Source organism: Carcharodon carcharias, chromosome 22 (genome assembly GCF_017639515.1).
Source record: "Carcharodon carcharias isolate sCarCar2 chromosome 22, sCarCar2.pri, whole genome shotgun sequence".
NCBI classification, from domain to species: Eukaryota; Metazoa; Chordata; class Chondrichthyes; order Lamniformes; family Lamnidae; genus Carcharodon; species Carcharodon carcharias.
Genome location: NC_054488.1, coordinates 59,612,807 through 59,638,581, shown reverse-complemented (window position 1 = coordinate 59,638,581; position 25,775 = coordinate 59,612,807). Strand labels below are relative to the sequence as shown.

At 42.7% G+C, this 25,775-nt stretch overlaps 2 protein-coding genes across 2 annotated transcripts in view; one reads left to right on the top strand and one right to left on the bottom strand.

Annotated features, from left to right (window-relative positions):
• The first annotated feature begins 3,490 nt into the window (after nt 1–3,490).
• c22h17orf75 (chromosome 22 C17orf75 homolog) lies at nt 3,491–25,232 on the top strand. The gene is made up of 10 exons (XM_041216974.1): nt 3,491–3,729; nt 4,597–4,692; nt 8,730–8,855; nt 11,954–12,100; nt 13,826–13,883; nt 15,639–15,758; nt 16,668–16,732; nt 20,594–20,730; nt 21,666–21,769; nt 24,004–25,232. Exons 1-10 carry the CDS (start codon nt 3,590–3,592, stop codon nt 24,223–24,225), a joined length of 1,215 nt encoding a protein of 404 aa, XP_041072908.1. The 5' UTR covers nt 3,491–3,589; the 3' UTR covers nt 24,226–25,232.
• The window catches only part of rhbdl3 (rhomboid, veinlet-like 3 (Drosophila)), an 86,171-nt gene continuing 70,533 nt past the window's right edge, over nt 10,138–25,775 (bottom strand). The window contains exon 9 of the mRNA XM_041216971.1: nt 10,138–11,698. Within this exon, the coding sequence (XP_041072905.1) occupies nt 11,655–11,698 (44 nt within the window). The 3' untranslated portion in view covers nt 10,138–11,654. The remainder of the gene's footprint in view (nt 11,699–25,775) is intronic.

Below are 25,775 nucleotides of genomic sequence, written 5' to 3'. Positions count from 1 at the left end.
ATGAGGCCTAACCAGTGTATTATACAAGTTCAACATGACCTCCTTACTCTTGTACTCAAAGCCTAAGATACTATATTCTTTATTAACTGCTCTCTCAACATGCCCTGTCATCTTCAATGACTTATGTATATATACACCTTATACATCTGTTCTTGCACCTCCTTTAGAGTTTCTTCCTTTATTTCATGCTGTTTCTCTATGTTCTTCCTGTGAAAATGAATCATCTCACACTTCTCTGCATTGAATTTCATTTGCCACTTGTCTGCCCAATCCACCAAAATGTCTATGTCCTTTTGAAGTCAAGACTATCTTCACCACAATTGACAACATTTCCAATCTTAGTATCATCTGCAAATTTTGAAATCATGCCCTGCACATCACAGTCTAGGTCATTAATATATATCAGGAAGAGCAAGGGTCTCAACACTGACCCCTGAGGAACTACAAACATCGCTGTTTCCTGTCACTCAGCCAATTTCTTATCCAAGTGCCTATTTTCCCTTTTATTCCATGAGCTAGAATTTTGTTCACAAGTCTGTTGTGTGGCACTGTATCAAGTGCTTTTGAGAATCCATATACACCACATCAACAGTGTTTCCCTTATCAACCTTCTCTGTTACCCCCTGAGAAGCTCCAGCATTTAATTAAACAGATTTTTCCCTAATTGAATCCATGCTGCCTTTCCTTAAAAATCCTGCACTTGTCTAAATGATGATTGATTTTGTCCCGAACTATAGTTTCCAAAAGTTTCTGTACCACTGAAGTCAAACTGACTGGACTGTGGTTGTCGGCTTTATCCTTGCACCCCTTTTTGGACAGAGGTGTAACATGTGCGAATCTCAAGTCCTCTGGCACCACCTCTGTGTCTAAAGAAGATTGGAAGATTATCACTAGTGCATCTGCAATTTCCACTCTCACTTCCCTCAGTACCTTGGATGCATCTTATCCCATCCTGGTACCTTACCTATTTTAAGGTAAAGATAGCCTTTCTATCACCTCCTCCATCTCAATTGTAAATTCTTCTAGTGAGAGAAGTAACTGGTATACCTCGGTCTGGGTAGCATCTTCTTCCTTTGTAAAGACAAATGCAAAGTACTCGTTTAATACCTCTGCTTTTTCTCCTGCTTCCACGTGCAAGTCCCCTTTTTTATCCTTAATCGGCCCTACTCTTTCTTATACTACCCTTTTATTATTTACATGCTTATAGAACACCTTGGGATTCAATTTTATGTTAGTGATCAGTCTCTTTTTATGCTCTCTCTTTGCTTTTCTTATTAGTTTTTTCACTTCCCCTCTGGTCCTTCTATATTCGGCCTGATTCTCCATTGAATTTTCTACCTGACATCTGTCATATGCACACTTCTTCCTTCTCATCTCGACCTCTATCTCACTCGTCAAACGGGCCGCTCTGGATTTATTTGTCCTACCCTTTCCCCTTCAAGGGAATATACCTTGACAGTGCCTGCACTACTTTTTCTTTGAAGATGGCCCACTGTTCAGCCACTGTCTTTTCTGCCAACATTTGATTCCAACTCACTCAACTCAGGTGAATTCTCATTCTATTGAAGTTGGCTTTCTTGATTGAAATAGTTCCTACATTACAGCAACTACACTTCAGAAGTACTTCATTGGTTGTAAATTGCTTTGAGACATCCTGAAGTTTGCTATGTAGAACCATAGAACATAGAAAAGTTACAGCACTGCAAAAGGCCATTCAGCCCGTGGTGTCTGCGTGGCCGAAAAATAGAAAAATAAAAAAAAAGCAGCTGCCCATTTTAATCCCACCATACAGCACTTGGTCCGTAGTCTTGCCAGTTACAGCACTTTAGGTGCAGATTTAGGTGCCTTTTAAATGAGTTGAGGGATCTGCCTCCACCACCAAACCAGGCAATGAATTCGAAACACTCACCAGCCTCTGTGTAAAGAACTTTTTCCTCCTGTCCCCTCATTATTCTACCAATCACCTTAAATCTGTGTCCTGGTCACTGGCCTCTCTGCTAGGGGAAACAGGGCATCCCTGCCTACTCTAGGCCCCTCATAATCTTGTACACCTCAATCAGGTCACCCCTTAGCCTCCTCAGTTCCAAGGAAAATAACCCCTGCCTATCCAATCTTTCCTCATTGCTGCAATTTTCAAGCCCTGGCAACATTCTTATAAATCTCCACTGTACCCCCTCCAGAGCAATTATGTCTCTCCTGTAATTTGTCCAAGTCCTTCTTTCTTTAAGCATACTGTAGCAATTAAACTTCAGGATCTCCTCAGCTGCTGAATGTTAAATCAGGTTAACAGATCACCTGAACTTTAGATAACTTGTTCTCTAGGCTTGCAACCATGGTACATTATAGGAACATAAGACTTAGGAGCAGGAGTAGGCCATTCAGTCCTTCAAGCCTGACCCACCATTCAATAAGATCATGACTGATCTGTTTGTGTCTCAACTCACCTTCCTGTCTGCCCGCTCCCCTGCCCCCCATAACCCTTGATTTCCTTGTCCAGCAAAAATCTATCTAACTTAGCCTTGAATAAATTCAATGATCCAGCTCACTGCATTTTGCAGAAGAGAACTACACAGACTAACAATGCGCTGAAAGAAAAAAAAACCTCATCTCCATCTTTAAAGGAAGACCTAAGCTGTGTCCCCTAGTTCTAGCCTCCCTCATAAGAGGAAACATCTTTCTGGTATCCACCCAATCAACTCCCCTCAGGATCTTAAATGTTTCAGATTACTTCTCATTCTTCTAAACTCCAATGGGTATGGGCCCAAGCTATTCAAACTTTCTTCATAAAATAACCCCTTCATCCTAGGCTTCTTTATCTCTCCTTATTCCCTCTGCAATCTTTCACATAGTTGATCACATAAACGTCCTCCAGTGCTTCACTTTCATTGTTCAGTTCTCTGGGATTGCCCTTACTTGGTTCCACTCCTACCTAATCAGTTAAAGCTAAAATTCCTTTATCAAGCTCCTGCCCCTTGTGTATTCCCCTTTCACTTTGTCCCACTTTTGTTGGCTCTGCCTTCAATCGTCTCAAGCAGGAGATTTATCCTTGGTGTCCTGGTCAATATTTATACCTCAATGAACATCACAAAAAACGGATTATCTGGTCATCATCACATTGCTGTTTGTGGGAGCTTCCTGTAAGCAAAGTAGCTGCCACATTTCCTACGTGATCGCACTTCAGAAAGTACGTAATTGGCTGCAAAATGATTTGAGACGCCCGATGGTCATGAAAAGCGCTGCGTAAATGCCAAGTCTTATAAATTGGACCTTCTGACTCAAAGTCCAAAGTGTGATTATAACTGAGGCAAGCTGATACCGAAATGAAGTTTTAATTTGTGCATTGTGATAGAAAGTAGATCCATTAAAGTAGATAAAATTTATGAAAAATAGAATGCAGTGGGCGAGGGCTCAGGTCAGCAGCGTTCAGATCCAGTGCTGATATCAGCATCGAATCAGTCCCCAGGCGGAACGTTTGTGCGGGGAAAGGGGCCGCCGGCCGGACTGTTATTGAGGGGCGGATCAACCGGCCCGGCCGACGACAGCTTCCCCCGGCCCGTCCGCCCATCCACCCGGCAGCGGGACTGGGAATATGCCAGGAATGATTAATCAAACTTCCTTGCAGGACTCCATGGACGGAGACGAGAAGGAGACGGACTTGGAGCCGGAGGAGGAGCCGCCGAGGGATCAGCAGCAAACGGACACTTACTACAGCCTGTACCGGAGACACAGGTTTGGGCCGGGGTTTGGGTCGGGGGGGGTGGGGGGGGGAGGCGGGTTGTGTACGGGGGGGTCGGGGTTTGGCTGGGGGGCTGGGGGTTCCGGGCCCTGGGGGGGGGGGGTTACCGGGGTTTGGCTGGAGGCCGGGGGCTCGGGATCGGGGGTGGGGTGGGGAGCGGGGGGGAGCGGGGGCTGGGGGGGGCCGGTACTGGGCTCACCTCATCCCCGCGGGGCCGCTATCCGCTCTCCCCTCCCCCGAATGCAGCATGTGAAATATTAACAGCTCAGGAACTGGTCCCCGCCGGTGTTTATACTTCATACGAGCCCCCTCCTAGTCCTCACCATCTCTCCCCATCTATATCCCTTCTATTCTTCTCTCACTTTATCCAGCTTCCTCTTAAATACATATCTGCTATTCACCTCAACTATTTGTGTTAGCGAGTTCACTTTCTTGGTCATCCTTTGCTGAGACGTTTCTGCTGAAGTCCCTATTGGATTTATTAGTGACTATATTAAATTTATGACCCTATTTTAATGATACTGGCCCAAGGAGTAAATGTTGGGTTGGCCAGTGTACAGGGAAGAACTCCCCTGCTGTTCTTCAGATAGTGCCATGGGATTTTTTTTATGGCCACCTGAAGGGGCAGACCCGGCCTCAGCTTAATCTGTCACCTGAAAGACGATACCTCTGGCAGTGTAGCACTTCCTGACTTCCCTGCACTGGAATGTCAACATTTGTTGAGGTCCCTGGAGGGGGTCATGAACCCTTGACCACCCGATTCGATGGTGAACGTGCTACCCACTGAGTCACGGTTGAGAGTGGCCCCTGCATCCTGTACTATATTGGAAATGGAGCAATAACTGCAAATTATCTTCCAGATCTCTGCAGTTTGGAGATGAGGGAAATATGGGACACAGAAGAAGTGGATCATCAGATACGTTCCCGAAGGAAACAGTGTCTCAGGAGGATTTCAGGTAAAGGAGGCTGTTGTTCTGTCTCACCATATCACTTTTGTCCGATAAAGATCCAGATAACTAGAACTGCATGATAGAATTTTTTCAAAAATCCATGTTTGTGAATATTTTTGAATACAAGTAACAAGTCAGATAAAACACAACATATCACAGAATCACACAGTGTGGAAGAGGCCCTTCGAGCCTGCACTGACACGTGAGAAACACTTGACCTACCTACCTAATCCCATTTACCAGCACTTGGCCCATAGCCTTGAATGTTATGATGTGCCAAGTGCTCATCCAGGTACTTTTTAAGGGATGTGAGGCAACCCGCCTCCACCACCCTCCCAGGCAGCGCATTCCAGACTGTCACCACCCTCTGGGTAAAAAAGGTTTTCCTCACATCCCCCCACTAAACCTCCTGCCCCTCACCTTGAACTTATGCCCCCTCATGACTCACCCTTTAACTAAGGGGAACAGCTGCTCCCTATCCACCCTGTCCATGCCCCTCATACACCTCGATCAGGTCACCCCTCAGTCTTCTCTGCTCCAACGAAAACAACCCAAGTCTATCCCACCTCTCTTCATAACTTAAATGTTTCATCCCAGGCAACATCCTGGTGAATCTCCTCTGCACCCCCTCCAGTGCAATCACATCCTTCCTATAATTTGGTGACCAGAACTGCACGCAGTACTCCAGTTGTGGCCTCACCAAGGTTCTATACAACTCCAACATGACCTCCCTACTTTTGTAATCTATGCTTTGATTGATAAAGGCAAGTGTCCCATATGCCTTTTTCACTACCCCACTAACATGCCCCTCTGCCTTCAGAGATCAATGGACACACACGCCAAGGTCCCTTTGTTCCTCAGAACTTCCTAGTGCTATGTCGTTCATTGAATACTTCCTTGTCAAATTACTCCTTCCAAAGTGTACCACCTCACACTTTTCAGGGTTAAATTCCATCTGCCACTTATCTGCCCATTTGACCATCCCATCTATATCTTCCTGTAGCCCAAGACACTCAACCTCACTGTTAACTACCCAGCCAATCTTTGTGTCATCCGCAAACTTACTAATCCTACCCCCTACATAGTCATTTATGTCGTTTATATAAATGATAAATAATAGGGGACTGAGCACAGATCCCTGTGGTACGCCACTGGACACTGGCTTCCAGTCACTAAAGCATCCTTCTGTCATCACCCTCTGTCTCCTACAACTAAGCCAATTTTGAACCCATCTTATCTAATTACCCTGTATCCCATGTGCATTTGCCTTCTTTATAAGTACCCCATATGGGACCTTGTCAAAGGCTTTGCTGAAATCCATATAAACTACATCACCTGCACTACCCTCATCTACACACCTGGTCACCTCCTCAAAAAATTCAATCAAAATTGTTAGGTATGAGCTCCCTCTGACAAAGCCATGCTGCCTATCCCTGATCAAACCTTGCCTTTCCAAGCGGAGATAGATTCTCTCCTTCAGAATTTTCTCCAATAGTTTCCCTACATATGTTTACTTCAGAGTAAATATTGACTGAGATTAATTGAATTCTTGGATCAAATTACACATTGAACCTAACCATGTCTGACAGCTTAACTGGCAGAGTATTGGTTTTGTATTGTCCCCTCACTCACTCTCTGGTGGTGACAATTATTTTTCTTTAATTTTACTGGATGTTGTCAACAAACACATCATTTACTTACCACTAAGTGATCCACAGCAGTGGTATTTCATTTTGCCTGGGATGGAGCACACACACACACCCTGTAGGGATGAACCCAGTTTACCTAATCCACAAAACCCTTTTGCAGATTGACGAGAACCAAAGTTTAAAGGACCTGGGTACATGTAGGGATAATGTCAAAGTTTAACTAGCTAAAATGCAACTGCAGTGCATTGTTAACATCCCAAACCCTACAAACACTGGATTTAAAGAATGAAAGTTACCAGTCACTCAGCATAACTGGATCAAGGAGTCAGGAGTAATGAGTTAAATTTAACTGACTACAGTGCGGTAAGGAAGTCAGGAAACATGCACCAAGCTATCCTAGGTCACCATGACCAAGTTCCTTTTTGATATGTTCAGAAATAAAGATGTTCTAAAAACTTCTTTTGCATTAGATCTGAATTGCCTATATGGACAGAGTGTCAGTATGGGTTTGGATGCAGGCATGAGGTGGTCTGACAATGCGGGACAATGTGCTGGGGTGAGTGAGGGTGTGGGTTGGGATATTGGAGTGACTAAAATGGGTTTTATGACATTCCAATAGCTATTTTCTACTTCCATTTTTTGATGTAGTGAACTCCAATACTTACCTTGAGTTTAGATCAGGGTTTGGAGTTCAGGGACTACAGTTCCCCGCCGGCCTTGGGACTTCTGTGCATGTACTGGCTGGGAAAAGGCCACACATGCACAGTTCGTCCATTTTCACGTCTTCAGGCCGGGAACCGGCTCAGCGCACATATGCAGAAGAAAAAGAAGAAAAGTGGAACAGTGCGAAACGGCAAGTCAGATCACCTGAAGAGGAGCACCATTGTAGAGAAGGTGTCCCAGGGAGCAGGACATAGGGAGATGGCCCCAAACAAAGAAGAAGACCCTAAACCAGGGAATGGGGCAGAAACAGGTCCCAGGTAAAGGACAAGGACAGAGATCAGAAACAGATCTTAAGTAAAATTGAGAGAGAGGAGCAGAGCAATAGGCTCCAAATTAAAGAGAGAGAGCTGCAGGGAGCAGATTTGAAGCAAAGTGGGCTTGAAAGAAGCCTGAAGATCGAGAGGGCAACCGAAAATTGGTGACTCCGTGCTGCAGGCTGAAAGGGCAAAGGTACCCTTCTGGAGCAGTGATGTTCTGTTTGACATGGCTGAAGGTCTGAAAGTGTGCTTGGAAGGTGGTGAAGCTTGAGTGTATGTGGCAGTCCAGGGGTAAGGAATCTCGGAAGGTGAGATTGAAATCCTGGACGTGGATCCTTGTTGAAGCCATCGGAATAGGAGCAACATTTGGCGTGAACTCTCAGACAAGTTTTGAATGTGGAGATTGGAAACCCTTGTGTAAAAGACAGAGTTTCAGTGAGACTGGTTGGCTCACAGTGTGACAGGCATCTGGGTGGGTTGATGAGAAATCCATGGAATCTATTTGGTGGTATCTGTCACTTGGGATTGGTGTGTCTGACCACAGTTCATCTGTTAATTCACATGCATCGCACATTTACCCTGAGTATTAGATATTATAAATTGTTATCTTTCTGAATTTGTATATATTTGTAAAGATATAGCTGGGGTGAAGGAATCATGAATATTTGAATCATTTTCTTGTGTTTGAATTGAGATCTTTCTATCCTTTCTGCTGGTGTAATATAGTTCATTTTTCTTAGTTTAATGGATGTTTTATTCTTTGTTAAAATTTCATTATCAGACTCCTGTGAATTTGTTCAGTAACTTACCTCCATGGTATCTTAAAAAAAAATAAAAATTAAGATCTATCAAGCCAGGTATCACTCTGGGATCTGACTTGCTGAATAGTAACACCAATTGGGATTGTAACATTTAAAAACCGAATTCCAATTCTCAAACTGCCATAGTGTGATTTGAATTTGAGTTCCCTGAATTACTATTCTAGCAACATTCCCCCGCTATGCCCACTTTGTTGCCTTACCTCACTATTTTTTTTCTGATTCAGAGTGGCTGGGTCTCTTGCTATTCTTGTCCTTTCTGGATGGATTTAGTGGTTGTCAGTGCTGCCTGGTAGCCTGTTAGAGAATGGCAACTTACTGTTTGGTAATGTTTTTCTTCGATTGGAGAACAATGGACCATCAGATGATCAAATTGTTATCTTCCAAGATTTTTAGGTTCAGCTGACTTACTGCCCTCTGGAACTGTGAGACGGTTGGAAATGTAAATGTACTTGTCCCGGACTGATCCAGTAGTAAATGTTTGTAAATGTGTGTGAGTACACGTGTCTGAAGATGAGATGAGGTCTTTAAAGGTGCTTAGTTGTGTGAAACTCTTTGCACCTTGCTGAGCAACTAAATCCTTGTGTTTTTCACAGCTTCTCTTTATTGGCTTCTAACTTGTCCGTTGTGGCTGAGCCAGAGCTTAGAGCGTTTATTACTAAACGTCTCAGCAAAGGGGCTTTCTTAGGCGGAATGGGCACTATAGCAGCTGTGGATTTGAGGTAAGAAAGAATTTCTGAAGAATTTGCATTTCTATAGAACTTTCATGAGCTCAGGACAGCCTTAAGTGCTAGTGAAGTACTTTTTGAAGTGTATTCACTGCTGTAAATTGAGGAAATGTAGCAACCAATTTACACTCAGCAAACTCCCACAAGTAGCAATGCATTACATGTGCTGATGATTTATATTAGCAATGCTGTTTTAGGAATAAATATTAGCCAAGAAACTGGGAGAACTCCCCTGCTGTTCTTCAAATAGTGTCAAGGGATCTGTTATGTCCATCTTTGTGGGCAAACAGGCTTCAGTTTAGCCTCATCCGAAAGACAGCAACTCCAACAGTGCAGCACTCCTTCAGTAGTACTATACTGAAGTGTTACCCTGGGCTGTGGTCAAATTAGTGGAACTTGTACTGAGCTTCTCAGAGGCAAGAATGCTCCTCCAATCTAGCCTCTTGAGCATCTCCAATTTTAATTGTTTCATCACTGGTAGCCGTGCTTCCATTTGCCAAGGCTCCAACCTCTGGAGTTCCTGAACTAAATGTCTTTGCCTCTCTATCTCACTTTCCTCCTTTTAAGCTGCACCTTAAAACCTACCTCTTAGTACGGCTGGTGGCCAAAAGCTCGGTCAATCTCCTTATGTGGCTCTATCAAATTTTGACTTATAATGCATCTGTGAAGTTCCAGAAGATGTTTTACTATGTGCAGAATTTTCACCTCGGTGGTCGCACGCCTGACCTGCTCGAGCATGAAATGACGCGCGATGGCGTCCGGCGAGTGTCCCGACGTCAAAGTGCAGTCATGCAATAGTTCGGTTGGCGGGTGCGCGCAGGAACCGGCAGCATGCCCACCGACAATTAGAAGGCTTACTAAGGCCGTTAAAGTATTAATTAACCTAATTTTTTCACTGCCTGTCCAACCTTATGGCTGAAAAGTAGGAATATATGAACTATGGATGTGAACGGGATCAGGTGCCACTGTGATGCTCTCCTAGTCGAATGGCCCCACAGCTTGTGACCAGACTTGCATGTGAGAAACAGACTGAGAGGTTCCAGTGGCTCTATAATCGTGCACTAGCCCAGAGACGTCCAATTGGTATTCCATTCTCCTTATAGCAGAGAAGAGGAGGTTTGATAGAGGTATTCAAAATCTTGAAGAATTTTGATAGTGTAAATAAAAATAAACTCTTTGTAACTAGTGGACTGTTATGGTCCTTTCAGAGACTGATAACATTCTAAAAAGAAAGGAATCCCCATGACACCAAGAAAAAGAAAAGCACTGGACAAGATTTCACTTTTGAAATTTTTTACTGTAACAAACCAGCTAAAATCACCATAATTCAAACATTGAGAGGTGAAGGATATTTCAAATGAAAAGGAAGATTTCACTTTAAAGAGTTGAAGCAACAAACAAACACTTCACGTAGTTACAAGCAGTTGCTTTACTTTCTGCACAAATGTGGCATCACAGGTAATCTCACAGTCTTTGGCCTCTATTTTGTAGGATTTCTTACTTCCCATCCAATTGTTTCGGCTCTTGAGTCACATTTGCCAGCAGCTGTATTCCATCCGAAGTCCCTGGACACGGTGACCACTGACAAGACACGTGTCTATGAACCCCCTCTCACTCAGGTCACAACAGTCTTGATGGTACAGAGCCCCTAGAGACTCCCTTCTCCAATCACTTCAGATAGTATGTTGGGCTCTGGCACCATTTCAACAGCAGCAATATGGGTACTGTCCATTCCTAATCCCTTGCTCTTCTATCTTCAGCGTTCTGTCCTTTCCAACAGTATAGCACACAGTAATACAGTCTCTGCACTATTCTCAGAGAGCTGCTTCAACACCAGGATCTATCCTAAGTCTGCCAAACTGAAAACTCTTCCATCTGGAGAGAACCTTGCTTGTTTTCTCTTTGCATTAAATCCCAGCTTCCAAACTACCAAACAGGCTGCCCCATCCCACTGCAACTAACTTTCTATTTCCCGTTTGCTTCTTAGCTGTTCATCCCCATACAACCCCAGGTCACTGAGCATTTCTTGGAACCTTATGATGCCACCATCAGAAAACAAATTAACCCTTTTTCAAAATACTTCTCAGCTCATTTGTTCTTAAAGGGACATCACACAAAAGAAAATACAGGCTCTTTCCAGCACATAGGTTATCAAAGGACACATTTAGAGTAATTGGCAAAAGAACTGAGGTGACATTTTTTTATTACACAAGTGTGATGTTATGATCTGTAATCCAGCACCTGAAGTGGTGGAAACATTCGATGGCATCTTTTAAAAGTGATTTTTATAAATACCAGAAAGGGAAACATTTTGTAGGACTAGGGAGACAAAACCGGGCAGTGGGGCTAATTAGATAGCTCTTTCAAAGGACTAGTACAGCCATGATGGGCCAAATGGCCCCCTTCTGTGCAAAATAACTCTTAAGATTTCATTGACTAGCTGCAGACATGGATGCGATGACAGCTTTAATTGCATGCAGTCATTTTAGTAGAAAATGCCTTGCATGCACTCGCACAATATAGGTAAGTGTACTTCATGGCAGTGGATACTTATTACTTAAATATCTGCCACCATTCAGTAACCAAGGGAGTGAAACATTTACAACAATCCATGAGCACTCACACACTCTGTTTTTTGTCTTAACATTTTACTAACAAACACAAAGTTAAAAGTTCGCATGCACACAGAGTGTGAATCTGAGTGTTGAGAGCACATGTCTGCTTTTGCTTACTAATTGGCAATGTAATTAGCCACATCTGGATTCTTCATTGTTCTCGTGGCCAGTAAGTAACTTATTGGACAACACTGCTCTCATACAATCCAGGGAGGACAAAACCTACAAAAATAATGCATACATTAAATTATAATGCAAATCTAGAGCATCAGACATTCTTCATGATGTTTTTTTTTTCAAGATACATCACAAATGTAGAAGCATACACAAAGTAGGGCGCTGAACTCGGTAGAGAGAGGGATGGTAATTTTCCACGTTGTATTGCCCTGGGAGGTACTGAGATGAGCCTTGCATGCATCAAGTTAGTCATGTAAAGTTAAAGATTGTACTAATTGAAGTGTGTTTGTTTATTTGCAGCATAGACGAGCAATCTGTCGCTTGTTACTATTGCTTCCTCCACCAGGATCAGCCTCCAGGGCCAGAAAGTGACAAAGTGGAATCAAAAACCGTGGTCACTGATTATGTTCTCTGCTTTCTGGGAAGTACAGAGAAGAGCCTTGAACTATATCCTTCAAGTTCCTTGATGGTTCTGCAAGTTTATCCCATGACTAACTGAGCTATGCGAGTCAGGAAGGCCCTGGGTTTGTGCTGTGTTAGCTGAACTGAGGCAGTCCTGCATGTGGGCTGGGATGGGGTTGCTGTTGGAGAGAGGGAGGAAGGCGAGAGACAGTTGGACAGTATCCCTGCACCTCTCTGACAATCCCTGGGTAAGTAGCCAGCGCTGACTATTGAGCCTTTCACATGCATTGCAGAGGAGAAAGGAAAGCAGATAGAGACACTAAAGTATGCTGCCTAGACAAACCTCCTTTTAAACTGAGTCACCTTTTAGTGCGGATGGCATTTTCCATCTAGGGTTGATCTTGTTGGGACTCCTGCTTTAAACCATTATTCGGTAATTCATGCAGTAGATTGGGTTGACTCTGATGTTCTCCATGTTCAATAACCTACCTGTGCTTGCTGGCTAGTCTTGCACATATTAGAAGGCAACCTGTGTTCATAAAACTGTGCCCATTTTAGAATTGATAGCTTTGTAATTGTGGGGCCGGGGGAAGAAATCAATTAAAACTGCAACTTGGGGATATTTGTGGTGCCATTTTTCATTTCATGGGAGAAAAGGGACAGTAGCAGCATAGATACAAAATTGGCTGAGTAATAGGAAACAGTGGGTAATGGTCAATGGATATTTTTTGGGCTGGAGGGAGGTTTGTAGTGGAGTTCCCCAGAGGTCGGTCTTGGGACCCTTGCTTTTCCTGATATATATTAATGATCTAGATCTTGGTGTGCAGGGGACAGTTTCAAAGTTTGCAGATGATACAAAACTTGGAAGCATTGTAAACTGAGAAGGACAGTGTAGAACTTCAAAAGGACAGACAAGTAGGTGAAGTAGGCACATAGGTGACAGATGAAGTTCAATGTGGAGAAGTATGAGGTGATGCATTTTGGCGGGGAGAACATGGAGAGACAATATAAAATAAGAGATACAATCTTAAGGGATGCAGGAACAGAGGGGCCTGGGTGTATCTGTGTATAGATCATTGAAGGTGGCAGGATAGATAATAGGTGGAGAGAATAGATAATAAAGCATACAGTATCCTAGGCTTTATCAACAGGGGCATAGAGTACAAGAGCAAAGAGGTTATGTTGAGTTTATATAAGGCACTAGTTAGACCTCAGCTGGAGTATTGTGTACAGTTCTGGGCACCACACTATAGGAAGGGTGTGAACGCATTGGAGAGAGTGCAGAAGAGGTTTACAAAAATGGTTCCAGGGTTGAGAAACTTCAGTTATGAAGATAAATGGAGAGGTTGGAACTGCTCTCCTTGGAGAGGAGAAGGCTAAGAGGAGATTTGATAGAGGTGTTCAAAATCATGAGGGGGCTGGATAGAGTAGATAGGGAGAAACTGTTCCCACTTGTAAAAAGACTGAGAACAAGAGGGCACAGATTTAAGGTGATTTGTAAAAGAAACAAATGTGATGTGAGAAAAAGCTTTTTCACTCAACGAGGGGTTCAAGTCTGGAATGCACTGCCTGGAAGTGTGGTGGGGCAGGTTCAATCAAGTCATTCAAGAGGGCATTGGATGATTATTTGAATAGAAACAAGGTTTCAGGGAAAAGGCAGAAGAATGACACTGCTCATTTGAAGAGCTGGTACAGACAAGATGGGCTAAATGGCCTCCTTCTGCACTGTAACAATTCTGTAGTTCTGTGATTTGCTTAACAAGATCATACTTTCAGAATTGAGTTGGATAAATATGCCCAGGGATTGCAGCTTTACTTGGATGCTGAGGTAAGGATTTTGTTATTTATCTTCTATTTACATAGAAATTACAACAGGTTCTTTGGCTCAACCTCGTGCTGCTTCTTGCTGCCTATCACAGTATTCCCTAATCCCAATTCCCTGCTCTGTTATTTCCCCTCTCCTTCAACCACCTAGCCAACAATCTTTAAATATTGACAGGGTCTTTACTAAAATCACTAACTCCAGCAGTGGACTGAACAGCCTTGCAACCTTTGATGCTAAACAAATTCTCCTGCACTCTGTCTCACATTTAATCTTATACCTATGTCCCTTAGTCACTGGAAATGGTTTGTTTCCATCTACCTTATCCTGACTGTTCATAATTCTTAAACACCTCTACAAAATCTCAGCTTAATCTTTGTTCTAATGTGAACAGCTTCAATTATTTAAGCCTATTTTTGGCTTTGAATGTCCTCATATTGGGCAATTTTCATAGTGAACCTGCACTGTAACCTCTCTATTGCCTCAGTATCCTGGAGCCCAGCACTGCACCGAGTAACCCAACTTGGGTTTTATACGGATTCACCTTTACACTCACTCTGTTTTTTTGAAGTCTTGTGGTCCTGAACCGCCTATTCCACCCTAACTCGCAAAACAGAGGGTGCATGATCAGTCTTCACTTCTGAAATAGCAGGTCACTAGGGAGTTCATGAGAGGTTTTAGTGATTATTTTGTGGGTAGGGTCTCTCTGTAGCAGGCAGTTCCTGATGTGACCTGGCAGAGGGTGAAGTGATATTTAAATAGGTCACATCAGTGCTTCAATGCAATCTGCACTTTTTCTTTCTCAAAACAATTGCTCTCTTTGTGAATGTTGATGTGCTGATTTGCATCATACCTTTTAAATTAATTCGCTGCCTTGGGTGGCACCAGATCGTATAGTTCAGGATGGTTTCTAATTCAATCCCTGGCCCAGCTGATTGCTGTCCTGTTGTGTTAGCCTCAGTGCCTTTGGACTCAGGAGGGAAAAGCTTGGCCAGGGTTCCTTCTCCCGTTTCTTTCTTATGATTCCTACAGAAAACGCACATTTTGTGGATGTTGTTTGAGGACAGAATTGGGTTCAGTTGTAATGCTGCCCCTGGTTGGGTAGCGCACTGGCAGTCACTGCCTTGGCTCGGCATGAGGACCGAACACTTGGATGAAGCAGCCAAGGATCACTCATCTTATTGTAGCTGTGGCTCTTGTTCACATGTGAGCTTTATAGTGATGGCAGGATGTACAAAGTGCGGGGGCCACAGCTGATCCTTGATCCTGCCTTTGAACAACTTCCACATCCATGCTTGCTAAATTCTTATCCTTGGTTTCAAATTCCTTCCATGGCCTTGCCCCTGACCTCTGTGACCTCCTCCAACCCCAAAATCCTCAGATTTCTGCACTCCTCCTATTCTGGCCCTTTGAGAATCCCCAATTTTAAAATTTCCACCATTGGTGGTTGTGCCTTAAGCTGCCTATATTCTCAGCTCTGGAATTCCCTCCCTAAACTTCTCTGCACTGCCACCTCTCTCTCCTATTTGAAGATTCTCTTTAATACCTCTTTGACCAAGCTTTACATGCCTGCCTGATCTCTCCTTAAATGACTTGGTGTCAAATTTTGTCTGGTTACGCATTTTGCAATGTTTTTGCTAGGTTTAGGTGCATGGATGCAAGTTGTGGTGTCTCAGCACAGACTGGGGACTGAAACCAGGACCTTTTGTGGTTTGCTGCTTACTGGATTAAACTTTTTCTGTGTGTTTGTGGGTTCCATAGGTTGGTGATGTCGAGCTGCATATCCAGCCATACCTAAGCAACTGGTATGATGACTCTGTGCTCTACATACAAAGGGTGGTGCAGCTATTCCGGGACAGGCTTCCTATTCTGTTACGGGCCGTGAGTATTTATATAGAAAAACAGACACTGCCTATTATCTGAAATATGTACTTACAGGGAACGTGATGGAAAATATTCTATTTATTCTTTCTTTCCTCTTCTGGCAATTTTCTGCCCTCCTCCCCTGAAAGTCCTGGCTCATGCAGTTCCAAGGGCTCTCTTCTCCCCACACCCAGGACTATGCTAAAGTGACCTTTTGTGAGCCTTCAGAGTGAAGGTCACCAGGATGTGGAAGGCATCTGATGGTGATCCTGTCTGTGCCAGAAGTCCACAGGCATATGTGGTCATTGGATTTTGACACGAAGCCCAGCCCTTTCCCCCTGGGTGCTGAGATCAGTTGTACTTTTACCACTTTCCTAGCTGAAATCAGCTTACTCCACATGGTCCAGGGATTTGTCTTGGGACTCCCAGGACTGTATAACCCTTTCTGACCCCTGGCATAGGAGCACTAAAGGCAACTGCAATGGTCCTAAACTGACACCAACTGGGATCTGAGACTTTGGAACTCTCTGCTTCAGAAGGCGGTGGAGCAGGGGGCTTTGAATATTTTTAAGGTGGAAGTAAATAGATTCTTGTTAGGCAAGGGAATCAAAGGTTATCGGGGAGTAGATGGGAATATGGAATTTGAAACGCAACCAGATCAGCCATGATCTTATTGAATGGTGGAGCAGGCTCAAGGGACCGAATAGCCTCCTGCTTCTGTTTTGTATGTTCATATCACTCGACATGGTTAGAAATTAATTCTGCACACTCCTGTGTGTGGCTTTCATTCTGTCTATTCAAAATTGCAAGGTTATGAGGAGCAAGTCTAAAGTTGAATTGGATATTGAGGTCATTTTGGACTTGAGTATGATTCTGAATGCTTTATGGATTGTTCTGGTCTCTAACAACCAGCTGTTTTTTTTTTAGGCTTTAAGTCACACTCCAGTTGAAGTTAAAGGTGCTGATGACAAAGTAAAACATGATGTTGAGAGGTAAGAAATGCTCTGATGTACCTGATAACTAGCTTTGCTGTGCCTGTTAACTAGTGCGTTCCTTAACAAGATCAGCTATTTTTAATTCAATGATCTGCCTTCTTATCCTCTTCTTTCCGGCCAGTTGCCCTGCCAGCTCAGCTGAGATTAACTCGATGTAAACCAGCCATCTGTTTTCTAGTCTGTGTTCAATGCTGTACCAACAATTTGTCTTTAACATGGTAAATCATCCTAATGTGCTTCGCAGTACAAAGAAGGAGGTTCAGCAAAGTCAGTATAAGGAAGTTGGCACCAAATTAAGAAGCAGATCCTCAAAGATCATAATCTCTGGATTACTACCTGAGCCACGTGCAAGTTGGCATAGGACCAATCAGATTAGGGAGATAAACGCGTGGCTCAAAGCTTGGTGTCGGAGAAGTGGGTTCCGATTTGTGGGCCACTGGCACCAATACCGGGGAAAGTGGGATATGTACCGTTGGGACGGTCTGCACCTGAACAGTGCTGGGACCAGTGTTCTTGTGAGCTGCATAACTAGGCAATTAGAGAGGGTTTTACACTTAGAAGTGGGGGCAAGGGTACAAATTTGGGAAGGTGTGGTAAACCAAAGAGTAGAGAAGGCAAAAGAGAAAGATATTATAATGGGAAATGAAAAACGGACCGTGACAGGAAGGGATAGAGTGCATGTTTCTGACAGTAAATCAACAGAACAGACTAGAGATTATAAAAAGAATAAAAGGATAAAACTAAAGGCTCTGTATCTGATTGCATGAAGCATTTGAAACAAAACAGATGATCTGAGAGCACACACAAATAAATAAATACTATTTGGTAGCCATTACAGAGACATGGCTGCAGGAGGACATGAATTGGGACCTGAATATTAAAGGGTCTAGGACATTTAGAATGGACAGGAAGTGAGGAAAAGATGGAGGGGTAGCTCTGTTAGTTAATGTTGGTATGAGCACAATAGAGAGGGATGATCTAAGTTCAGGAAGCCAGGATGTGGAAACTGTTTGGGTGGAGATGAGAAATGGTAAAGGCAAGAAGTCAATTGTGGGAGTCGTGTACAGGCGCCCTAATAGTAACCACATGGTAGGGTGGAGCATAAAGGAAGAAATAATGGGAGCTTGTCAGAAAGGCACGGCGATAATCATGGGAGATTTTAATCTATATGTAGACTGGAAAGGTTAGATGGACAAAGGTAGCCTCGATGAGGAGTTCATAGAATGTTTCCAAGATAGTTTCTTAGAACAGCATATTCTGGAGCCAACCAGAGAGCAGGCTTTACTAGATCTGGTATTGTGCAGCAAAATGGGATTAATTAATGACCTCATTGTGAAGGCACCTCTCAGTAGCAGCGATCATAATATGATTGAATTTTACATTCAGTTTGCGGGAGAGAGGATTGGGTCAGAAACTATGTTTTTAACCTTAAAAAGGGCAATTATGAGGGCATGAAAGTGGAGCTGGCTAAAATGAATTGGCAAAATAGATTAAGGGATAAGTCAATAAAGATGCAGTGGCAAATATTTCAGGCAATATTTCAGAATGCAGAGAATAGATACATTCCAACGAGTAAGAAAAAGTCCAAGGGACAGATACACCATCCATGGTTAACTAGAAAGGTTAAAGATAGTATCAAACTTAAAGAAAAAGTATATAATTGTGCAAAGTTAGGTGGAAGGCCAGAAGGTTGGGCAGAAGATAAGGAACAGTAAAGGATGACTAAAAGATTAATAAGGAGGGAAAAAGTAGAGTATGAGAGAAAGCTAACGAGAAATATAAAAACAGATAGTAAGAGTTTCTAGAAATGAATTAACAAAGTGCGCATTGGTCCTATAGAAAGTGAGTCTGGAGAATTGATAATGGAAAACAAGGAAATGGCTGATGAATTGAGCAGGTATTTTGCATCAGTCTTCACTATAAAGGATACAAGTAACAACCCAGAGGCAACTGTAAGTCAGGAAATAGAAGGTGGGGAGGAACTCAGGAAAATTACAATTACCCAGAGAACTGGTACTGAGTAAATTGTTGGAGATATGGGGTGACAAGTGTCCGGGTCCTGATGGACTTCAGCCTGGGGTCTTAAAAGAAGTGGCTAGTGAGATAGTTGATGCCTAGATTTTAATTTTCTGAAACTCCCTAGATTCCCATTAGACTGGAAGTTAGCAAATGTAACTCCATTATTCAAAAATCGAGGGAGTCAGAAAGCAGGGAACTACAGACTAGTTAGCTTAACATCTGTTGTAGGGAAAATGTTAGAAGCTATTTATTAAAGAAGCTATAGCAAGGCACTTGGATAAGTTCAAGGTAATCAGGCAGAGTCAACATGGTTTTGTGAAAGGGAAATCATGGTTAACCAATTTATTGGAGTTTTTGAGGAATTGCATGTGTTGTGGATAAAGGGGAACCAGTGGATGTACTGTACTTATATTTCCAGAAGGCAATTGATAAAATACCACATGAAAGGTTACTGCAGAAAATAAAAGCTCATGGTATGGGGGTAACATATTGGCATGGATAGAAGATTGGCTGGCTAACAGGAAGCAGAGAGTAGGGATAAATGGGTCTTTTTCAGGTTGGCAATATATAACAAGTGGTGTGCCATAAGGATCAGTGCTGAGACCTCAACTATTTACAATTTATATAAATGACTTGGATGAAGGTATGGACAGGATGGTTACGAAATTTGCTGATGACAAAAAGGCAGGAAAGTAAGTTGTGAAAAGGACATAAGGAGGCAATAAAAATATTTACATAAGTGAGTGGGCAAAGATCTGGCAAATGGACTATAATGTGGGAAAATGTGAAATTGTCCATTTTGGCATGAAGAATAAAAATGTAGCATACCATCTTCATGATGAGAGATTGCAGAGCTCTGAAATACAGAGGGATCTGGCTCTCTTAGTACATGAATCACAAAAGGCTAGTGCGCAGGTATAGCGAGTAATTAGGACAGCTAATAGAATGTTATCTCTTATTGCAAGGGGAATGGAATACAAAAGTAGGGAGGTTATGCTTCAGTTATACAAAGCACTAGTGAGACCACAACCGGAGTACTGTGTACAGTATTGGTCACCTTAAAGGTGTAAATATATTGGAAGCAGTTTAGAGAAGGTTTACCAGACTAATACCTGAAATGGGCAGGTTGTCTTATGAGGAAAGGTTGGACAGGCCAGGCTTATATCTGCTGGAGTTTAGAGTATGAGGTGATTTGATTGAAACACATAAGATCATTAGGGATCTTGACGGGGTGGATGTGAAGAGGGTATTTTCTCTTGTGGGATAATCTAGAACTAGGGGTCACTGTCTAAAAAATAAGGGGTCACCCATTTAAAATGGAGATGAGGTGAAATTTTTTCTGAGGGTTGTGAGTCTTTGAAACTCTTCCTGAAAAGCAGTGGGAGCAGAGTCTTTGAATATTTTTAAGGCAGAGGTGGATAGATTCTTGAGAAGCAAGGGAGTGATAGGCTATTGGGGATGCAGATTTCAGGTTACTATCAGGTCAGCCATGATCTTATTAAATGGCAGAACAGGCTTGAAGGGCCGAATGGCCTACTCCTGTTCCTCCTTCACTTAAGCAGCGTCTTTAAAAGAGGTGAAAGAAGTTGAGCTATTTATGGAGGGAAATCCAGAGTTTGGGGCTTAGGTTGGGGGAAGGGAATGGAAAATGGACACCCTTAATCCATTAGATTATTGAGAATTAGGGATTTATCTGAAAAAGTAGAAATGAGGGTTCAAGAGTTTGGCGGAAAGCTGAGGCCAGGTAATGTGAATCCTAAGTGCTCTAATGTACACACCTCTGTGCTATTGCTGAGACTAACTCAATGTTTAAAACTGATTGTAAATCTTGCTTTGTAGGTTTCTCAGTGCTGCCAGCCTTCAGGGCCTGATCCAAGAGGACTCTCTAGCTTCGCTGTGTAAGGTGATGACTGAGGAACAACAGAAAGTCATTGTTATAGACTGCAGTGAACCTACTCCTGCCTTTCAAAATGCTGGTAGGAACTCAAATTCCCCACTAACTATGCAAAGAAAGTTCCTCTTGTTTGCATGTCCCTGAGTTTGTCTAACTGTGCTGTGCAATTACCTCACAAGACAGTGAGGAAATGACAGCTGGGATGGCAGACTGCATGCAGCTGAAGCTCTGGGATGAACCAGCAGAGGGTGCTTAGATATGCAGTTAATTGTGCAAAACTGTAGTTAAGAATATAGGAGCTAGAGTTGGTCATGTGGCCCTTTGAGTCTGCTCCGCCATTCAATTCGATCATAGCTGGCCCAGCACAGCTCCACTTTCTTGGACATATACCCAGATCCCTTGGATTTCCATTGGTGCCCTAAAATCTATCCATTTCAGCCTTGAATATATTCAACAACTGAGCATCCACAGCTCTCTGGAGCAGCAGATTCCAAACATTCCCAACTCTGAGTGAAGAAATTTTTCTTCTCAATCTAACTGGTCGACCCCTTATCCTGAGACACTGACCCCTGGTTCCAGATTCCCCAGACAGGAGCAACTGCCTCTCAGCATCTACTCTAACCCTTCCACAATATTATGCTTGTGTAATGTAACTTGGATAAGAGCTTGGATCTGTGTAGGATTTTTTTTTTATTATTCATTCTTGGGATGTGAGCATCACTAGCATGGCCAGCATTTATTGCTCATCTCTAATTGCCCTTGAGCAGGTGGTGGTAAGCCACTACCTTAAACCACTGCAGTCCATCTGGTGTAGGTGCATGCACAGTTTATGCAGCTCAGGTCTGTGCTCTTCTATGTGCTAATTCATTGAACCAGCAGAAAATACAATTACAGGGGAGGAACCTGTAGTCATTGAATAAGTGCTGGGCGACTGTCTCAGCTTTTAAAATGTTCTTCTTTCGTTATTCACCGGGTATGATTGTCGGCAGTGCTCACACAGCACTTGTTTTTTTGCAGTGAGCAACAAGTTCTGTGAAGACTGGATTCCTTCCTTTTTAAACAGTCTGGAAAGTGGAAATCCTTTCCTCCTAAGGCAAATCTTGGAGAATTTTAAATTAAAGGTAAGGACACTGCCTGTGTGCCCCTCAGACCTGAGAGGGAGGAAGGCCAGAAGAGCTGGATTTAAATAGTAATTCAAGTTGCTTTTGTCTCTCCCAAGCTGATGTATCTTGGGGTACAGCGTCTGACTGGGGTACCATTGATTATTTCCACTAGGGGAGTTTTCAGTTTTCCTCCTCTCCTGATGGCGATAGTTCTTGTGTTGCAGAGTAACTGGACACTACCAAAGTGAAAAACCTCATATTTCACATTATATTCCATCTGCCACCACTTTGCCCCACTTACACAATCTGTCTGTATCTCTTTGGAAACTTTTTGTGGCCTCCTCACAGCTGACTTTCCCACTTAGCTTTGTATTATCAGCTAACATGAGTACATGTCGCTAGCTCCCTTCATCCAAATCATTAATATGGATTGCAAATAGCTGAGGCCCTAGCACCCCACAAGTAATAGCCTGCCAAACAGAAATGGCCTATTTATTCCTACTCTGTTTTCTGTCTTTTAGCCAATCGTGCTAATGCATTACCCCCAACCCATTTACCCCATCCTTATCTTGTCCAACAAACTTAGTCAATGCCTTTTGAAAATCCAAACATACTGTATCCATCGGTTTTCCCTATTGACCCCACTAGCTACACTTTCAAAGCAATTCTTGACTCTGCCTGGTCATATTTTCTCAGTGCTCTGTAGACACTTCTTTAATAATGACCATTTTTCCAATGTTTGATGTCAGGCTAATTGGCCTGTAGTTTCCCATTTCTTTCTCGAACAGCAATGTTCCATATACCACCTTCCAATCCGTTGGGACTGTTCCAGAATCAAGGGAATTTTGGAAGATTGTAGCCAGTGTATTCATTATTTCTGCAATCTCCTTTTTTAGAACCCTATGATTAAGCCATAAGGTCCAGGGTATTTGTCAGCTTTCAGTCCCATTAATTTCTCCAGTTTTTGTTGTTTATTAATATTAATTACTTTAGGTTCCTTTCTCTCACTAGACCCTTGCTTACCATTATTTATGTAATGCTTTTTGAATATTCTACTGTGAAGATAGACACAAAATGTTAGATATCTCTGCTATTTCCTTTCTTCCCATTATAATTTCTCCTGTGCCAGCCTTTAAGGGACCCACAATCACTTTTGCTACTGACTTCCTTTTTACACACTTGTAGAAGCTCTGACAATTTGGTTTTTGTTTTAGATTTCTTGCTAGTTTACTCTCATAGTCTATTTTCTCCTCCTCTATCAATTTTTTGGTCACCCTTTGCTGGTTGCTAAAACTCTCCCAATCCTCAGACTTGGCAACACTTGCCCACGAGTTTTTATTTATGAATGGAATGTAGATTTGTTGAGAGTTATGAAATGTTTCTTTAAATGTTTATCATTGCTTAACTACCGTCCTGCTTTTTAATCTAATTTCCCAATCCACCTTGGTCAACTTGCCCCCTCCGTACCTATTTAATTGACTTTATTGAAGTTCAGTTCTCTAGTATTGGACTTGAGCACATTACTTTCAAAATCGATGTGAAACTCTATTATATGATGATCACTCTTTCCTGGAGGATTCCTTACTATCCGATTAATAATTAAGCTTGTCTCATTACACAAAATATGACCTAAAATAGCCTCTTACCTGGTTAGTTCCGCAACGTATTAATTTAGTAATTTGTTGTGAATGCATTCCATGAACTCCTCCTGCAAACTACTTTTGTTGATTTGCCTTGTCCAGTCTATGTGAAGGTTAAAGTCCCCCATGATTATTGTATTGGCTCTGTTGCTAACTTCTCTTACTCCTTGATTAGTACTCTGTCCAACACTATAGGTACTCTTGGGAAGGGTGGGGTATGGGAGGAGGGAGCTATAATCCACTCCCACCAGCATTTTCTGACCTTTGTTATTTCTTAACTCCACCCATACTGATTCTACCTCTAGCCGATCACATGCTTACCCACATGCACCTGGCAGCATGGAGGGTAATGAGTTGTAGAAGCACTCATCTTCTCACCTTGGTTCAGTGCTGTGATTTCCCCAGCTGGCATTAGTGAGCTCAGTCCAGGTTGGAAACTTGAGCCTGAAAGTAGGCCCCAGATTGGAAGGTGCCCTTTACCCATCGAGCTATGAGGAAGCATGCTCAATGCTGTTTCTAATTATGCCCAAGTTATTTTTTGTTTATATCTGTATTAACCTGGTTAATTCTAATCTAATCTAAACCTCTTACCCTCCTGGGGGTGTCACTCAGGCCATCCAGGATATGAACAGCCTGAAGCGGTACATTCGACAGGCCGAGACGAACAACTACGCCCTGTTCAAATGTTTTGTCTTTCTTAAGAACTGTGGCAATGGAGATGTCCTCCTGCATAATGTCAAGGTGGAGCATGTTGAGATGCCCGAGGCTCAGAACGTAGTGAAGGTTCTAGAAGAATTCATGTATGAAGAAGGTGTGATTACTCCCGCTAACTAAAAAAAAACCTATGGTTTACTTTAAGACTTATGGTTTACTTTAGCAAAGACTTTATTCTGTGTTTTGTTGTACTTGTTGCTGTGGAAGTTAATAGTCAAAAGTACCGTAATTTCCATCAGCGTCGCACTCATTTGCATGAAAACCCAGGTCTGGTGATCTTATGTTATTGTAAAGTGCTCTGTAAGCAGCCTGTGGGATAACAGGACTAGCTGTGATGCATTGTTACTGAGCACAGCATCTGACACATAGACAATCTTCTCCAGTGTTGTGGGCACTAATACAGACAGACCTGTTCCGCCTCCCTTGATGAGATTCGGTATTCTACAGTCACAAAGACAGGGACTGGGATTGTGTCTGGTAAACGCAGCTGGCCCTTGCATCTTATGTAGACTGAGGAATGCGGAGCTGGGCAGTAGAAAAGGATCATTTAGGTTCAACAGCACAGATCTGGAGTAAACTATGAGGGGACCCAGACTAATATTTGGAGATTCCCCTCTCAGGATTAAGGGTTTAAGCAGAGATTGGCAGGTTGGGCACAGTGACTTGGGACAACTAAGAAATGATGCTGCTTGCATAACAGGGGAGGGAGAATGTGGAAGTAAAGTCTGCTTCTACCTAAACGTTCCTGACCAGGTGTGGGGGCGGTGCGTGGTACGGGAAGGAAGAGGAAGGAGGTGAAAAGAAAGGCAATTAATTTTTTTAATAAACAAGTTTCTGAGAAACTGATTATTGTATAACACAGCATAATGAATTCCAGGCCTGTAATAAACAGAGGCTTTAATTTCCTCAGCTATTAATAATGCAGTTGTTAATATGATGGCTCAGAATAACAGTTATTGAACCTCATCAACTAGTACACACCATGTTAGAGAAGCTGCTATTAATCAGTTGTAAATAGGACAGAAAGTGTGTCCCCAGTTTCCTCTGGGACTCTGCTGTTGCTTTGTCAGGAATGTATTTGCAATAGAGTTTTCTTCTTTGATTCCAAATAAAGTTTTATCATGGGGTGTCTTTGTTTTAAATCTGTCTGCCTCTTTACTAACACAAGTTAATAATATCACTTTATGGTTTACATATATTGGCACTGACACGATGGGCTGAATGGCCTCCTTCCGTGGCATACTTTTTCTACGGTTCTACCTCAACCAACTGGGACCACTGTTCTGGAGAATCGTATAACTAGGGCAGTAGAGAGAGCTTTAAACTAAATAGTGGGGGGATGGTGTAGTATTAGGGTGTTCAGGACTGACAGGGTTAATGCGGGACTGGGGAAACAGTATCGCCCCCATTATGATATAGAGAGTCACATGTCAGTCGGAGAGTGAGTCTGGTAAAAGTTGGCATGAAGATGGTGCCCGTACAGGACTGTATCCTGTATATATGTATATAGTTATATGTTATTAATAAACAGTTATTGTTCAACCATACAAGGCTCTAGACCTCTTCATGAGACAACTTACAACATGGTGGCAGCAGGTGAAGGACCCCAAAATCCCTAAGAATGAAGAAGTTAAAGGCACTGCAGTCTGACCTGAGAAAGTGTGCCTAAT

Coding starts and splice junctions, on each gene's coding strand:
- c22h17orf75 (XM_041216974.1), top strand. CDS start 3,590: ATGCCAGGAATGATTAATCAAACTTCCTTGCAGGACTCCATGGACGGA. Junction 8,856..11,953: donor ATAGCAGCTGTGGATTTGAG/GTAAGAAAGAAT, acceptor GTTTATTTGCAG/CATAGACGAGCAATCTGTCG. Junction 20,731..21,665: donor TCCTGCCTTTCAAAATGCTG/GTAGGAACTCAA, acceptor GTTTTTTTGCAG/TGAGCAACAAGTTCTGTGAA.